The sequence below is a fragment of the Cucurbita moschata genome, unplaced genomic scaffold, assembly GCF_002738365.1.
Source record: "Cucurbita moschata cultivar Rifu unplaced genomic scaffold, Cmos_1.0 Cmo_Scf00018, whole genome shotgun sequence".
NCBI classification, from domain to species: domain Eukaryota; kingdom Viridiplantae; phylum Streptophyta; class Magnoliopsida; order Cucurbitales; family Cucurbitaceae; genus Cucurbita; species Cucurbita moschata.
In genome coordinates this window covers 1,347,485-1,364,025 of record NW_019268534.1, presented here as the reverse complement: position 1 = coordinate 1,364,025, position 16,541 = coordinate 1,347,485, and the positions used below count along the sequence as shown (strand labels likewise).

Genomic DNA, 16,541 nt, shown 5'->3' with positions numbered 1-16,541 from the left:
CCCCCCCCCGATGTTGTCTTGATGCTCATGTAACCTGGCGTAGAGGGGCCTGTACATCCCGTTTTTGTTTCTGGCATACAGTTCCGGTGAGCACTGTGAGTTCTCTTCTTACGTTACTAAGGTATCCGAAAGGGCTGTGGATTTTGAAGCCTCCTTGTTTACTGTAATTAAAAGTTCAATTGGCTTACTATGAAAATGTTATTGCCTTTGTACATACTTTCTTCTGTGTATTTATCTTTATGTCTTGTTGTGGCAAATAAGACTTGGAATCTGTTTAAATTTACAAGATGGCTCTGGAAAATCTTATTTTGAAAAACTATTGATATCATTTTCTAGTCTTAAACGAACTGTTTTCATAGTTATATATATTTGTAAGGTAGTGGCTGCAGCTTCAATCACCTTTGCCAAAAGGGTTTTTCATGCAATTATCTAACTGCTTGACCAAGTTGTTCTTTGTATTACCTTGTCTTCAAGATTCCCATATACAGATGAGTAAGATTGAGCAGCATTCATCCTCAGACATCGTAGGACTCGAAAGGACAATACGGTAATTACCTCTATACAATCAATATATAAAATTAGATGAGCATATTGCTTTCGTAATCATACTAGTTTCATTCTCTGAACTATGAGCTCTCTTTCTGACTTGCAGATTATAATTTTGAATGTCCTCGTTTGTTTCTCCAATCTTGCATCATATTTGTTGCTATTCTCTCTTTTGTTGTTTTTTTTCTTTTCACGCAGTGTAATGACCCAAGCCCATCAACTAGCAGATATTGTTCTCTTTGAATTTTTCTTTCGAGCTTTCCCTCAAGCTTTTTAAAATGCATCTACTAGGAAGAGATAGTCACACTCTTATAAAGAATGTCTTGTTCTCCTTCCCAACTGATGTGGAATCTCACGATACACCTCCTTCGGGGCCGAGCGTCCTCACTGGCACTCATTCCCTTCTCCAATCAATGTGGGACCTCTAATCCACCCTCTTCGGGGTCCAGCGTCTTTGCTGGCACACCGCCACGTGTCCAACTCCCTTTTGGGGCTCAGCCTCTTCGCTAACACATCGCCCAGTGTCTAGCTCTTAACCATTTGTAATGGCCAAAGCCTATCGCTAGTAGATATTGTTTCATTGGGTTTTCCCTTTCGAGCTTCCTCTCAAGCTTTTTAAAATGCGTTTTCTAGGGAGAGATTTTCACACCCTTATATAAAATGCTTCATTTTCCTCCCAACGGGATCTCACAAATAGGCCTACTTTATAAAAGCTTTGTTCCAAGTTTTATCTTTGGTTTGGATCAAATCTATTTGAATGATTAGGCTGCACATCATTGCATGAATATGCATGCCATATTTCATACCATATTATACTTTGATTAATATACTCTCTTACACGAGTACATAATCGAAATATCTTGATAACGCTTACAATAAAATTTAAAATCTAGAAGAACAGGCATACTTTATATGTAGCCTACAATTTAAAGCAATGACACTATATACCTAACCAGCTATCATTACAACTTCTATAAAAAACTAGGAATCCCAATAATTTCTAAAAAGACTATCTCAACAACTTCTACTTAAAATATATATCCACAACAACTGAACTACTGCAAAGTACAACAAATTAGATGAAATGGGTTCAACCAATTACAACTGAATTGCTCTTGACATCATTTCCTTTCAGCAGAAGTCATTGAAATATCCCACGTGCTTAAAAAAACCCCCAATTTTCACTATGATCAAGAAACCCACCACATGAAAAATGGTGGAAAATGGGTTTAAGAACTGGAGTATCCCACTTGGTTACAACAAAATTCACTGAATCTTATGAGTGCATATGAATCCACACACCCTGTTTCTCCTCCCTTTCAAACTTAGAACAAAATAATCAAGATTCCCCAATTTGGCAGCATTAATCTATTAATTTTTTCCCATTTGGCCCAATGTAATGTTATTAGGACAGCCATCATTTGTCTCCACAGCATTGGACAGCCTATCTCTGAAAACCATTACTAAATTATTCTTGTTTTCTGTAATCTGTCCTTTAATGACTTGTTTGCTGTGTTTTTCATGGGGGTGAGAGGGACATTTGGAGTGGGACCCCACCCATTGAAATTAGGGTTCTTTCTTAGAAGATCAGCAGGCTATGGCTTTTCTGAGTACCCCCATGTGTAGAAAATATATGGAAACTGGGTTTTGTTTGGTTGTGGTGGGAAAGGACAACTGTGAGAGAATTTGTGAGCAAAAAATAAGCCATCCTCTCTTATTCTGCATTGCTTTATCTACTATTTGAAAGTGACGTTGAATATCGTTGAGAGAGGAGTCCCACGTCGGTTAATTAAGCGGTTGATCACGAGTTTATAAGTAAGGAATATTATCTCCACTGATATAAGACTTTTTTAGGAAAACAATGAGAAACCAAAAGCCAAATCATGAGAGTCTATGCTCAGAGAGGACAATATAATACCGTTGCGAAGGTTCGAGATTCCTAACAAGTGAACATGCTTCTTTTTATGAGTCTCTTCCCCTCAATTGTTTTCGTTATGAAGCTTTTCACCTATCTAAGAATTAATTCGATCAATATTTTCGTGTTCGTGTTCGTGTTCGTGTAGGTTCGCACTTTTATATGCTAAATGGAATGAAGATATGAAATGTTGGATTACATTAAATTTAGTCTCCTTTTAAATTATTTAACTCTACTCTTTCAACATTTTAATTTATTTTATTTACATTTTTACGGTATTTTTTATACGTATTATTTAATTTAAGTTATACTTTTATATTTGTATTTATTTTGCCCCTAAACCGACTATATTTAATAGGTCTCTCAACTTTCATATTTATTTATAGTGACAAAAGTACAATTTGTACAAATCTTTTTATTTCCAATTCGATCCGATCTATTCGTTCGTCGAGCTATTTACTCGATTCCTTACATTTCTAAAACACCTCTAATAAAGGAAAAAATAGTCAATTTTAAAAGAATTTATTTAATTTTAAACTTTTGATGATTTTTAAAATTTACGAATCTATTAAACACCTCTTGGCATTGAACTATTTATTGTGGCAATAAAAGTATACAAATGTAAATAAGATGGGACAAAAATGTAAAAAAGAAAAAAAAATTGTAAGATAAGGGATTGATCTAATAATTAAGGTTACAAAAACCAATGTCTTGTGGGACCCACTTATTATTTTTCCCCCATATATTATATAATATTTATAAACTCAAAATCATATCAAACTTATTTTCTAATCAATTTCTCATGCAACCCCACATTTAATAATTATATGCATCAATCTCTATCATTTTGTTGGACGGAGACCTCACACCCGCCGCCGTCGGCTACTGACTCACCTTCCCGATCCCTGCTTCCGTCCGCCTCCGTCGCCTCCGGCGGCAATGGCGGTTTTGTTACCGTCGCAAGGTCGGCGAAGGCTTTAAGGATGTGTTTGTGAGTGGTTTTAGGATTAAGTGCGAGATAGCATAAAAGAAGCTCATGCAAGAATTCCCATCTTGACTTTTTCGTCGCCGTCACGATTTCCTCACGCGCCTCCACCATCTCCTGCATTGACCGACGGAAGTCCACATACGGGTCCGGCGAGTACGTCGGGATTGCAAGGCTGTTATTGAAGATCATCAGGTCGTCGTCGCCTGCTGAGTCGTCGGAAGATAGTGAAGTGGTTGTGGATTCGGCGGCGGTGGTTGTGGTTGATTCTATGATGGAGTTGGAGCTGCCGGGGGAGGAGAAGAAGAAGCGGTGGGAGGTGAAGGCGGTGATGAAGTCGACAGCGACATAGGTGTCGGGATCGGCACCATCATTGGCGGGGGTAAAAAGGGGTTTGGAGGTGGAATTGGAGTCGGAGGTGGTGACTTCGTAGAGGGAGTTGTAGTTTGAGATGAAGGTGGCGGCTGTGGAGAATGAGCGGGGTTGACGGCGGTGGTCAGCCGTGTGGGTGGTGGCCGGAGAAGATTGAGGGGAGGGTTGGCTTTTGATCTTTGAAAAACACAGATTCAAATAGTTTCTTCCAAGTTTGGTCGGCATTTTTTGGTGTGAATTTGAAAAATGGGCAATGGGAAGATCTCCTCTCTTTATATGGAGAAGAGAACTTATAAGAACATATTCGTTAATTATTAAAACCCTCAAATATACTCCGAGCTTATTAGATATAAAATTAAAAGCTGAATTAGAGATCTTTTAAGTCTAATTATTAGTGATTATGATAATTGTTCCATTCTCAATATGGGTAAGGAGAACTCACCTAACTTGCCCGCACTTCAATGATGAATTTGTAATTTGGGAGTATGAGGTGACTAAAAATAGTATGAGGTGACTAAAAATAGATGACCCAAGTGAAAAGTTGCACATTGATGTTGTGTTTACCACATAGGCTCCAACGCTTATGGTAGATAAAGATTTTCAAGACCCGGGCGTGGAAACCTCTCTCTAATAGACGAACTATGAAAATTTATTCTGAGATCCCACGTTAGTTGGAGAGGGAATGAAGACACGTTTTAAGATCTTGACGGGAAGCCCAGTAGGGAAAACCCAAAGATGATAATATCTAGCTTGTGCTGTTACAAATGGTATTAGAGTCAGGCATTAGGTGGTGGGCCAACGAGGACACTGGGTTGGGGGTGGACTATCAGAGCTAGGCACTGGATGGTAGGCCAACAAGGACACTGGTTTGGGGGTGGACTGTGAGCTTCCACATCTATTAGAGTGGAGAACGAAACATTCTTTATAATGGTATGTAAGCCTCTCCCTAGTAGACACGTTTCAAAACCTTGAGGGGAAGTTGTCAAAATTGGACTTATCAGACTTATTTCAATTCATGGGTGTACAATTTACACACATTCAACCAATAACTTAGTTGGCCATGGTTGAGGCGAGCGAGCCTACAAACTTTTCGCCCGTGGCTCGCCTTATTCGAGCCTTGGGCTATGATTTGTAGCATTGGTGGAACCTTGGTCCAAATTATGTTAGCCATATGTATGCTCAAATCCTCTAACAATATTGAAATTAGGGTTAACTTACATATGGAGTGAGTGAGTTCTTTTAAGTCCAAAATGTTGACCAAACAGCCTGTGCACGTCAAACCGGATCATTTATTGCCTTCCACAAACTTTGTCTCTTTAATTCCACGCGCACTCACAGCCACATCGCCACGTGCTTTCATTTCAATCTTCAAGCAATGAATGAAACAGTAATACACGCGCTAATATGCGCGTGGGCTATAGTAAAGAGTTCAGTAACTCAGTTCTCTAGGTTTAAAATGGAAGCAAGGCGCACATGCAGAGACGGGTAGTTGGAGGCATTGTTTTTCTTTTCTGCCTCTCTCCACTCTAATTTATAATTTTTATAATTTATACAAAATATTTTAAATTCTAAATAAAAATTTAAACTTAAATATCGTCTAACGAGTTTCGATTACTGTTACACATCCTAACCGTCTCCTCTACTCCACCGAGAGCCTAACCCTTTCTTCGATCTTATCTACAGCTTTGCTCCTCGACTCCCTACAGTTCCAGTGGCTCGATGTAATAGCTTGCTTTTCAAGTGGTACAGCTAAGCCAAAGTGGGCTCTGTAGTCGGCCTATGTTTTCAATCACACGCGTAAATGCATAATTACTGCACTGACGATAGTAAACTTCTCTCATTATACAAGAAATGGAGATCTGATTTAAACCACCCCGGCACAACATATATGAGGAAGTTTCAGATCTTATTTCTATTTCAAATTCTAAAAAGACTCAGTATTTTCTATGCTCGAGATGAATGTAGACAATTTTATACATATTAATCAAAATTTGTTTAGAGACACATAAACCTAAGATAAATTGAATAAATATCTTGTCTCATATTTACTTAGTACTTAACATTATCTACTTTGGATCCAACACTTCATAAATTCCAAGGTATGGTCAATGGTGACCCTCAAAACAATCAATAATTTCTATATGGGTGAAAGAAAAGGTGACCTTTAACATTGGCCATTCCTAGCACATGGGTGTGTGGAATGCTTGTATGAATACCCAGATCGGAACATTTTAGTGTATACGGGTCGAGTTGGTGACTCGATCAGTTCGAATAGAGTTCACAACTGAACCCAACTTAACCCTTTCTTTTTTGGGTTGAGTTGTTTTGTTGAATTATCGGTTACAGATGTTAAATATTCTTAAATCTTTTAAAAGTAAAGTTGGGTTGGGTTGTAACGCTACTTCGAGTTGGTCGCGTTGACCCGAACAAAAAATGTCAACCTACCAATCAAACCGAATTTTTGACTTTACAAAAATTCAACTCAACCCAACCTTTATGGTAAATGCATTTTAGGATGAATTTTTCGCCTCATGAAAGTTATCCAAAAGATCATTTTAAAATAATCGAATAATTTAAGACAAAAAATTGAAAAAGACAAAAAACTATCATAAATAAATAAGAAATAAAAGAAAATGGAACAAATCTTATCTCAAAATTATACGAACTGATGCGTTTTTTTTAATTAAAAAAAAAAAAAAAAACCTTTACATTATCAAACAAAATCTCATTATGTTTTTGTCAAAATCCATATATTATAATGAATTTCTTGTAAAACTTAGGGAATATATATATATATATATTTATATTTATATATTAAAACTAAAATCTCTTATTTTATTTTCTTGAATAAATCATAACAATAATGAATTTCCTAGAAATCTCTTGAAATATAACTTCTCAATAAAAAAAAGAATTGAAATCACATGTTCTAATTATAAAAAAGAAAATAAAAGAATTATTCATTTAAATATTCCATCTATTTAATTATAAATTTTTAAAACGTTTCAATTATGTTAGATATTTACTAATTAAATTAATTATTTGATGTCCAAAATAAACGTATAAAATGGTTGTATCTATACTTTCGTGGGTGCACGCCGATTATTTCTAGATCCATTTCCTTATTCGGAGTGACAAAATGCTAAGAATGTTGAACACGACTTATAAGCATTTTTATGGAGACACCGAGAACCTCGAATTTGAAGGAAGTAAACAGGATTCTCAGCTACATAAAGGGAACAGACAGAGTTGATCATGGATCGTTCTACTCTCCAAGTTGTAATCCTCTGCTGGCTGGTGCGAGGTCCAACATCGGTTGGAGAGAGAAACAAAACATTCCTTATAAGACAGTAGAAATTCCATAAGAGAAACCTAAATAGGACAATCTCTATTAGCTGTGGGCTTGAACTGTTACAATTGATTTCAGCGATGATGATCGGATCGGAATCTTCAGAAGAGTACAACTAGATTCGTAAATTGGTTCGAGCACTCGATTGAATCAAGTGGCGTAAATTGGTTTGAGCACTCGATTGAATCAAGTGGAGTAGGCTTAAAATCCCCATTCAACGTATAGCTTTAAAGCTCAGTCACTTCATATGTCTTCATGCTCTCTCTCGTCTCTCCATAGAGATCCCTTTAGTTCGTTGAATCCTACTCGACTCACAATTATCCACGTCACTATTCGAGGGTAAATAAACATGCAAATCTCACAATGTACTTGGCTTAATGAAATGATTAAGGTTTGATTAAGCGAAGAAGCTCGCAAGGAAGCAGATTAATTAAATAATAATGGGATTATTATTTTTATTATTATTATTATTAGAGATCTAAGTTCTTAGCTGTACGCATTGTTGAATCTGAAAAAAAAAACAAAAAAAAAACATCTTTACACAATGTTGTTTAAATATTATCTTAAACTAATCAAAATTATCAATAAATGAGTCTAACCATTAATTAAAAAATGGGTAATATTTAACTAAAATTTTAAAAATTATATAATTTATATTTAAGTTGGGTTGACTACCTAATATCCCCATTTGACCAAAGTATGGGCCTGCACTAAATTAGGCCCACTGGACAAAGGCCCATAATATATCCTCCACCCCCAATACCAACTATTTTTTATTCTATTAAAACTTGAAAAAAAAATACAAATTAACAATTTAAAAAAAAATATATATATTTTTTCTCTAAATTAACTAATTTATTTATTTAACCGAACTCCAGAATCCAAGCTGATTATACAAAGACTCAAAACTTGATGACATGAGATGCGTAGAACAAGCAAAAACAAACTATGTGGATATAGTACACAGTACACACGAGCCAATTTCGGAAGCTAGCCCTGTTGTTGGTTGATCCTCGCCGCTGCCGCCACCGACGCCGCCACTCCTCCGGGCGTGGTGGCCATTGTCGGGTCGTTCCTTATCTCTGCGCTTATCACTCTCTCTGCATCTTCCTTCGTCACTGCCTTGTCTTCCGGCAGCTTACGCGTGGCATCCTTTAAAAAACCAACACGTGTCAATGGGTTAAGAGTTTTAAGAAAGAACCCAACTGAATTTTGATGCGAGAATTACGGTTAGAATGTCGCCCAGTGTTGTCTTGTCCTGGTCCCGCATGGCTCGTGTGTTGAGCGAGGCGGCAGACTGCGCCTCCGCCCCTATGCCACCGGGTGTTATCTCGTTCTTCCCTGTGGCCCTTACCTCGGCCGCTTGGATTGCGGCTGCGTCGCTTTGGTCGATGGGTTTGTCTCCTGCGCTCATTGCACTTGCTTCTAAGGCTTCCCCAATAGTTATTGAGTCCTTGTCGAGCGTTGCTCCGGGAGATCTCATTGGAACGTTAGGTTGAACGTATTGTCCCACCACCTAAGCCCCAAGCAAAGTCACGAGAGTTTATACTCAAAATTGAACATATCATAATATACAATGTCGTGGAGAGTTTGATTCTTAACATTATATCAAAGTCAAAGTGTAGTCAAGAGTGACTCACGTTGGTATAGTCAAGAAGTCAAGAGTGACTCATGTGTCGAACAAATAGTGTACTTTGTTCGAAGACTCAAAAAAGAAGTCAAACTTCGATGAAGAGGAGACTGTTCAAAGGTTATATAAACCTCGTAGCAATTTTTACCTGACCGCCAATGGACTCAACGATGACTCGTTGGTCGTCAACGACAGTTTCAGTGACAGTGACGCCTTGGTCTCGAGCGACATCGGTCACGTCGGAGTGACCGACAAGGCCAGTGCGTTCGTTGATGTTGGCAGCGGACTGCATAACAGCAGCGGGGCCGCCGCGTGGAGTCTGGCCGAGGAGCATATTCTCGGCGGCCTGCATGGTGGCAGCATCACGAGGGGCAATGGGTTTGGAAGCCAAGTCGCCGGAGACGTCGAAAACGTCGCCATATTTGATGGGATCCTGATACTCCTCGGCGGGTCTTTGGGGCTGTGCTTGGCTCATTTTGATGGTCTTTGTGTTGTGTGGTTGGGTTGAAATTTGTTGTAATAAATGGGTAATGAATTTAAATACAAAAATTGGAGGGGCTTTACAGGTGTCGAAAGGAGAATGAGGAGGTTTCAAAGAAAGGTTGGAAATACGTACACGTGGATATGAATGATGTATGTATGGCAGCATGCCTAATTGACACTTGGAATTTATGAACAATAAACATGTGTATATCTTCTCGACTCATTTCTTATCTTCGGTACATTGGACAGAGGAACAAAACACCTTTTCTAAGAGTGAAAATCTCTCCCTAATAGATACATTTGAAAATCATGAGGCTAACGACGATACGTAACAGGCTAAAACGGACAATATCTACTAACGGTGGGCTTGGGCTATTACAAATGGTGTTAGAGCCCGACACTGGGCTATGAAAGGGAAGAGGATTGTGAGGTCCCACATCAGCTAGAGAGGGGAACAAAACATTTCGGTGTGCCAACGAGGACGTGGACCCTAAAGCGAGGTGGATTGTAAGATCTCACATCGATTAGAGAATGGAACAAAGCACTTCGGTATGCCAGTAAGGACACTAGCCCTGAAAGGAAGTGAATTGTGCGATTCCACATCAGTTAGAAAAAATAACAAAACATTTTTCATACGAGTATGGAAATCTCTGTCTATTAGATACATTGTAAAATTGTGAGGCTGACAACAATATGTAACAAGACAATATCATACCGTTGTAGATGTCGGTGGTTCCTAAGAATAATCTCATCCAATTCATTAAAAATTATATTAAATATTTTTAATTTTGTATTAATTTTTTTAAAAGGAGAAAAATTACAATATTGTCCTCAATTTTAAAGCTTCCCCACTTTTCATAATTTGATTTATGGTAATTTAATATTTATAGAATCATTTTGTGAATCCAAACAAAGTTGGAAATAAAATTATATTTAAAAAATAGTTTTAGAAATTAGGAAAAATAGTTTTAAAAATATATTTTTTATTTTTAGAATTTAATTGAAAAAAATAATTTATTTTAAAAAAACATGCAATAAATCGCGCCTTTATTCTCTAGTTGGATTTATTACAATATTTTTCCCTCTATTTCAAAGGACTTACCATTCAAATTTCAAATTTCCAATTGTAAATACAGAGGAAAAGACAAAGATACCCCTCAAATCCTGCCACCCACGGTGAGGAAATTCAGTCAAACACAAGGACAAATACCGTAAACTTCATAAAAAGCCGAGCCCGGTCCTGCTTCTTAAAACCCGACTAGGATGGGAAAGATGAAGAACAAGCCGCCCGATTCATTCAAGTTCCGAGTTTAATCGCTCGTAGAAAGAGCACTTGTTTTGATCTTCACTATCTTACATTTGATCGTTCGTTGAGGATTTATTTCTTCTCCAAATTTCAGGTCAGTTCATGTTTCATCTCTTCCGTTTTCTTTTTTTTCCGATTATAGCGAAGAATTTCTGTGTTCTGAATCGCATTTTGTCTCTTTCTTGTTTTTATTGTTTCTTTAGATTGAGGATTCGCGTGTTCGTCGTTGTTTTGATGTTTTTCGGTGTTTTGTGGTTCTTTGAATCGGTTTTGCAATTGAATGTTGTTGGAATTTGATTCTGCGATGGAAACATTAGTGATTGTAGAACAGTACAGAGATGAGTTCTGCTATTTGGCCAAGACTCTAGAATCGGATCGATTAGGGAATTTGACGATTAAAGAAGGAAAACGGAAAAATCAATTTCGCCCTAATCCATTGAAGATTTCTTCGATTCCTGTTTATCTTTTTTCTTCCCCCAGAACACCGCCCCCTTCCGCTGATTATAACTGCACGCCGATTTCAACAATTTCGAGAAGTGCCGTAATTTCGATTAATAGGGAAATTTGTCGAAGAGAGGAGAGCAATGAATTCGATGAACATTGCTGTTATGAGAGGTTATCCTTTCCTGAGCTTTGGGCTGGACCGACTTACTCAAATTCACCCCCGGCAAGTTCACTGCCGATGCCCAAATTTTCAATGCCAGGAAACAGAACTGTGTCACTCGAATTTCCCACCAATTCAGCTGCGGAATCAGTTGAAAAAATTCACCCAACTTGGGGCCGCTATACTCATCCTTCTACACGAGAGCCATTCCATGGTGCTGATTCTGCAACAAGAACACTTAGACGAATCCTTAACCTTGATATCGACTCTGAATGAATGAATGAATGATGTTTCAGTGAGCATCAAGCTCACTAAATATAATGCAAGATCATTGGTAGGATATAGAAATTTGATTCTCTTTTAAGTTTTTGAGAAGTGGGATTTGTAGCTGATGGTAGATATTCACAGCTTTATTCGATCTCAAGGTTCTTGAACCTGCGAAGAGTTGCTTAGATATAGAGCTTGATTGAAGCACTGAACAGGGGTAAAGCAGCAAGGAATCCAGCTACACCTCAAACTTGTTAGAAAAGAAGATGTAAATTCTGAACTCTTATCTTCTTACTTAATCTTCTTGTTCATTATACACTTTGAGAGCTCAGATTTAGGCTTGTAAATGAAATGTAGCTTAGAGAAATTCGAGGTTTCTTTTCGATTCCTTCAAGCTATACACTACCCTGTTTGTTTATACTTTCTACTGATAAAGTTCATCTGCTTGGAGTCGGTTGATTCCATTGAGCCTTTTTTTTAAGGTGAATTTCTTCTTGAATTCCAACTTTTGAATTCCAACTTTTAGGGGTAATGCCAAATCCTTCCCTTTGAATTCTTGCATTTTTAAATGAATTTTAACACTATTTTATATTACTCGATCCAAATAGCAAAGGTTTGAGTTAGATCTTTTTCAGTTTGGGCAAGGTTGGATTTCAAGAGAATTGAAAATTTTGGATCGACCCAAATAGGTATTGGACACTATGTTCTATAAGTTTAGAGACATGCGAACGGGGAGGACTTAAATATTTGGCCTCTCAATTAGAGACATATTTTGTGATAGCCCAAATCCACCGCTAGAAGGGAGAGGTTTTCACACCGTTATAAATAATGTTTTGATCCTCTTTTCAACTGGGAGATGTCACAATTGGACTTGGGTTCTTACAAATGGCATTAGAGCTAAACACTGGGTGGTATGCCAGTGAGAATGCTGAGCCCCGAAGGGGAGTGGTTTGTGAGATCCCACGTTGATTGGAGAGGGAAACAAATATAGCGAAGATGTTGGCCCAAAAAGGAGTGGATTGTGTGATCTCACATTGGTTGGAGAGAGGAACGAATGATTCGAACTTGACAAATTAAATTTCAGAGTGAATATCGAATCCTCTAAATTTTAACTTATTTGATCATTTTGTTGGATGATGGAAGTCCCACATCAGCTAATTTAGGGAATGATCATGGGTTTATAAGTGAGGAATACTAACTCCATTGGTATGAGGCTTTTTGGGGAAGCCCAAAGCAAAGCCATGAGAGCTTATGCTCAAAGTGAACAATATCATACCATTGTGGAGAGTCGTGTTCGTCTAACACATTTAATATGATCGCAAATATTGGACTGACCTAAATTTTTACTCTCTTATCCTTGATCTTCTTTTGAATGTATTACAACTCATCATATGAATAATTGAAGCATAATTGAAGGGTCCACCACACAAGTATACACATTCAAGCTCAATAAAATGCATTAAATTTGGAGTAAAATGCATTCCCTATATTTAATTATATCAAGCAAAGAAAGCTTAATTATTGATTTATCATTATAATCTCTAAAAAACATACGTGTCATTCATTTACTGGTTGAAGTTCATCTTCAATATCTAGTCGAACGACTATTCAATCAAATTATACCCTATTTTACTTCCAACTCTCTCACCTATTTTGTTCATAAAATTTAGTGGATCATCTTCAAATACTTAATATATCGGTATTACATCAAATGATAATTCTTACCAAAAAAAAAAAATGATGGTGGAGGTTGAAATTTTTGGCTTTTTATTAATTAATTTTGGAATAAAAAGGAAGAAAGAGACAAGGAATCGACAATTGATAGTGGGAGACTCCACAATCCCTCTTTTTCCCTTTTTACTCATTTCCAAACAGAATCCAAACCCATATTTCAATCATTTTTTTAATTTTTAATTTTTTTTTTACTTTTAGTACAAATATATTAGATAATAATTGATTTTTTTTAATCTATAAAAAGAAAAATTACTTATAATTTATTTACTTACTAATTTTAAATATAATAGAAAATATATTAATATAGACTTGGTTCAAATCTCAATACCTCATATTTATTGTAGCATGTGCACGAAAAATAAATATAGTAAAAAATAAAACAAGTTAATGATTAATTAATATTTAACTTAATCAATTATTAATTTGTGTGTGATTTGGTTTCATATGAGGTTAAGTTTCCTTTTAATTCATTTAAAATTATTTAATACCAACTACCAATAATACCATAATAAATAGTTACATTTTCTATAAGATTTGTAAATTTCATATTTATTTTTTAAAAATTAAAAATATTATTTTAAAAAAATAGTTTAATATATATCATCTTCTTAATAATTCATTCATTAGATATGGTTGATTTTCACTGATTATAACCTAATAATTATATCAACCTAAATATTCATTTGTTATATTCATAGTAAATTTTCTGCTAATTTTTATAATATTTTATCTCAATTTTTATATTTCTTTAAAAAATAATTATTTTAATTATAGTAATTTCTACAAAAAAAATTCAATAATAATAATAATAATAATAATTTGGAAACTATTTGATCTTTATGATTTTAATATTTCCCATTGGTTTGTATGCTTTTGTAAAAACTCATATAATTACCCTATTAAATATATATTTATAATTTAAATTAAATAAAAAATAAAAGAATTAACTAAAATCGAGAATGGTCTCGATAATAAATAAAATATACTTTAAAAAAAGTTGACAATTAATATCTGTATCATCAAGATGCATATAAACTCAAAAGTTAATTATATTTAGTTTGAATCATTTTAAATAATGACGTGATCATGTTATAACAGATACAAAAATGTCGGGATCATCAAATATCAAATTTATGCATAATCATTAAAGTGACACATACATACATATACATGCATACATATACAATTATATATGTATGTATATATATATATATATATATACAGTAAAAGCCAAAGCAGCAATGATATTAGTGAACATATATTTTTTATGAAAATTTCTCTCTCTCTCTCTCTACAAACACTTCTCTCTCTTATCTCTATCTGCATGAGAGCAAAAAAAACCAAAAAAAGAGTAAAAATTTGCATGAATTTTATGAAGAAGATGATGATCAACATGAATCCTCCTGTTGTTCATCCAACAGCATTTCTTGGTTGCGACATTCTTGGCTGCAAAAAGCTTTGTCTCCTCTGCAACCAACAATGGCGGATTATTATTAAAAAAAAAATTTTAAAAAAAAGAAAAACATATTTACGGTAAATATGATAGAGATATTTGTGTGTAATAAAAGGTAAAATATGTTACCTGTAAATATAGATATCATTGGTGAGGTGAAGAGTGTTGTTGCAAGTGAAACAAAAGCTAAGAAACTCGTTATTTTTCTTCTTCTGAGAATCATAATCAACGAAGCTTTTGACCACAAAGTTGTCAAAAATATGAGTGGTTTTTGCATTAGGCCCATGTCGTCTAACACATGTATACTCTTCACACACCTCCATCTCCTTCACCGTCATCAACCCAGAGCCGCCGCTTCCGCCGCCGTCCACGGTGGGAGGAGGGATTAGGACACGAAGTTTAGCGCTAAAAATGAGACTCTTAGTGGGTTTGGAGTCGTTTTTGTCCTCAATTAGAGCAAGCCCAATGGGGTTTGGGTGTGAAATTTTGTGTTTGTTTTCTGGGAAAATTGGTTTGGAATTTTGGAGAGAGAAAAATGGTTTGGAATCAAGAACAGAGGTGGGGCTAATAAGAACAGAGGAGGGACTAGTAAGAACAGAGGAGGGACTAATAAGAACAGAGTGATCAGCTGTTCTTGTTGCAAAAGCTCTGAATCTTGGGGAACCAAAAATGGGGTTTCTAAGTGGTTTTGTGTATGAAGAAGAAGAAGGAGATTGAAAGGGGGGATCCGCCATTAAAGCTTGTTTCCCAGTTACAGCTCTGGATCTGTTCCTCAGCATGGTTTATGGGTTTGGATGGAAATTTGAGAAAAGGTTGTGAAAATGGAAGCTAGACTTCAGTGGCTTCCATGGCTGAGCTTACAAGAAGAAGAAGAAGATGAAGAAGAAGATGAAGAAGAATATGAAGAAGATGAAGAAGATGAGATCAGTGGGTTCCCAAAAATGGTTCCTTTTTTCACTCTAAAAAGTTGTCAAACAATTTGATTAACTTAGTGGAAATATATTATGACTAATTCAAATTACAACAAACCTTATCCCTTTATCCCATCTCCCCAACTTCTTTTCACTCTCACTGTATTAGATAGTTTTGAAAATCGTGATCACTTGTCACAATTACACTTTTGAAGCAGACGGGAGATTATGCGACACTCACTTTCCAACTACAAGTGAGCTAAGTCAATTCGTTCTTACGTTGCCTACGGCCAAGTGACGTATGCTCGAGCCTCTAGTCTCGGTTTAAGAAGGTTTTAGAAAACGAGGGCAGAGAGAGATTTTTGAAAGAAAGATTTTGAAAAAAACGTTATATATACAAGCAAAAGAATAACAACAACGGCTCAGGTTCTTTTATTAAAGACAAAAAGTAAAGACTATGCAAATGAGAGGGTAAAAAAGTAAATTTTGAAATGTATATACCGAATCAAAAACTAAACTCAAAATTGAGGGACCGACTAAAGAAGTAAATAAATTTGGAAGAAAAAAAACTAAAACTAGGGGCCAACTCCACCTAGTCATATGGTAGGCGGGCCGTGGTTTAACATATAGAACTATATACACATATGTGACGTGAATATATAATGAAGCTATGTAAATTAACAATAATCATAATTAATTATACATTACACGAAAATAGTATATTATTATTTTTTTTGTTCGTCCCCTCACTCTTATCATGGTTAAGTATCTAACTCTTAACCATGGTTAAGTATCTAATTAATTAAACTATATTCAAGTAATTAAACTCAATTTTGATATTACTCAAATTTAATAGAATAACAAAAATATTTTCTCTTTTAATATTAGTTTTATTTTCCATATCTTTTATGGTGGGGGGTTTTGTCGTGTAGTGTGTCAGTTCATTCTCATGCTTAGTTCACGTGAAGCCTTATCCTGACTCTCTC

The 16,541-nt window shown here is 35.8% G+C and overlaps 4 protein-coding genes across 4 annotated transcripts; 1 reads left to right on the top strand and 3 right to left on the bottom strand.

The window, feature by feature from the left end:
- Nucleotides 1–3,137: 3,137 nt before the first annotated feature.
- LOC111456126 (transcription repressor OFP12-like) lies at nucleotides 3,138–4,072 on the bottom strand. The gene has a single exon (XM_023097898.1). The coding sequence runs from the start codon at nucleotides 4,041–4,043 to the stop codon at nucleotides 3,294–3,296; it is 750 nt and encodes a 249-aa protein (XP_022953666.1). The 5' UTR covers nucleotides 4,044–4,072; the 3' UTR covers nucleotides 3,138–3,293.
- A 3,934-nt stretch (nucleotides 4,073–8,006) lies between these two features.
- LOC111456338 (late embryogenesis abundant protein D-34-like) lies at nucleotides 8,007–9,295 on the bottom strand. Its single transcript, XM_023098163.1, has 3 exons — nucleotides 8,946–9,295; nucleotides 8,396–8,683; nucleotides 8,007–8,319 (listed from the first exon to the last, which is right to left on the bottom strand). Exons 1-3 carry the CDS (start codon nucleotides 9,270–9,272, stop codon nucleotides 8,158–8,160), a joined length of 777 nt encoding a protein of 258 aa, XP_022953931.1. The 5' UTR covers nucleotides 9,273–9,295; the 3' UTR covers nucleotides 8,007–8,157.
- A 1,132-nt stretch (nucleotides 9,296–10,427) lies between these two features.
- Nucleotides 10,428–11,884, top strand: LOC111455884. Its single transcript, XM_023097527.1, has 2 exons — nucleotides 10,428–10,680; nucleotides 10,790–11,884. The coding sequence occupies exon 2, from the start codon at nucleotides 10,867–10,869 to the stop codon at nucleotides 11,464–11,466; it is 600 nt and encodes a 199-aa protein (XP_022953295.1). The 5' UTR covers nucleotides 10,428–10,680; nucleotides 10,790–10,866; the 3' UTR covers nucleotides 11,467–11,884.
- Nucleotides 11,885–14,417: 2,533 nt separating this feature from the next.
- On the bottom strand, nucleotides 14,418–15,667 carry LOC111456488 (protein MARD1-like). Its single transcript, XM_023098365.1, has 2 exons — nucleotides 14,774–15,667; nucleotides 14,418–14,658 (listed from the first exon to the last, which is right to left on the bottom strand). The coding sequence occupies exons 1-2, from the start codon at nucleotides 15,421–15,423 to the stop codon at nucleotides 14,580–14,582; spliced, it is 729 nt and encodes a 242-aa protein (XP_022954133.1). The 5' UTR covers nucleotides 15,424–15,667; the 3' UTR covers nucleotides 14,418–14,579.
- Between the last annotated feature and the right edge of the window lie 874 nt (nucleotides 15,668–16,541).

Bases quoted from the DNA above. Each gene is read 5' to 3' on its own strand.
- LOC111456488 (XM_023098365.1), bottom strand. From the start codon at position 15,423: ATGCTGAGGAACAGATCCAGAGCTGTAACTGGGAAACAAGCTTTAATG. The intron at 14,659-14,773 runs GTAACATATTTT...TGTTGGTTGCAG, and splicing joins AATGATATCTATATTTACAG to AGGAGACAAAGCTTTTTGCA.
- LOC111455884 (XM_023097527.1), top strand. From the start codon at position 10,867: ATGTTGTTGGAATTTGATTCTGCGATGGAAACATTAGTGATTGTAGAA.
- LOC111456338 (XM_023098163.1), bottom strand. From the start codon at position 9,272: ATGAGCCAAGCACAGCCCCAAAGACCCGCCGAGGAGTATCAGGATCCC. The intron at 8,684-8,945 runs GTAAAAATTGCT...CTTGGGGCTTAG, and splicing joins TTGAGTCCATTGGCGGTCAG to GTGGTGGGACAATACGTTCA. The intron at 8,320-8,395 runs GTAATTCTCGCA...GGTTTTTTAAAG, and splicing joins CACTGGGCGACATTCTAACC to GATGCCACGCGTAAGCTGCC.
- LOC111456126 (XM_023097898.1), bottom strand. From the start codon at position 4,043: ATGCCGACCAAACTTGGAAGAAACTATTTGAATCTGTGTTTTTCAAAG.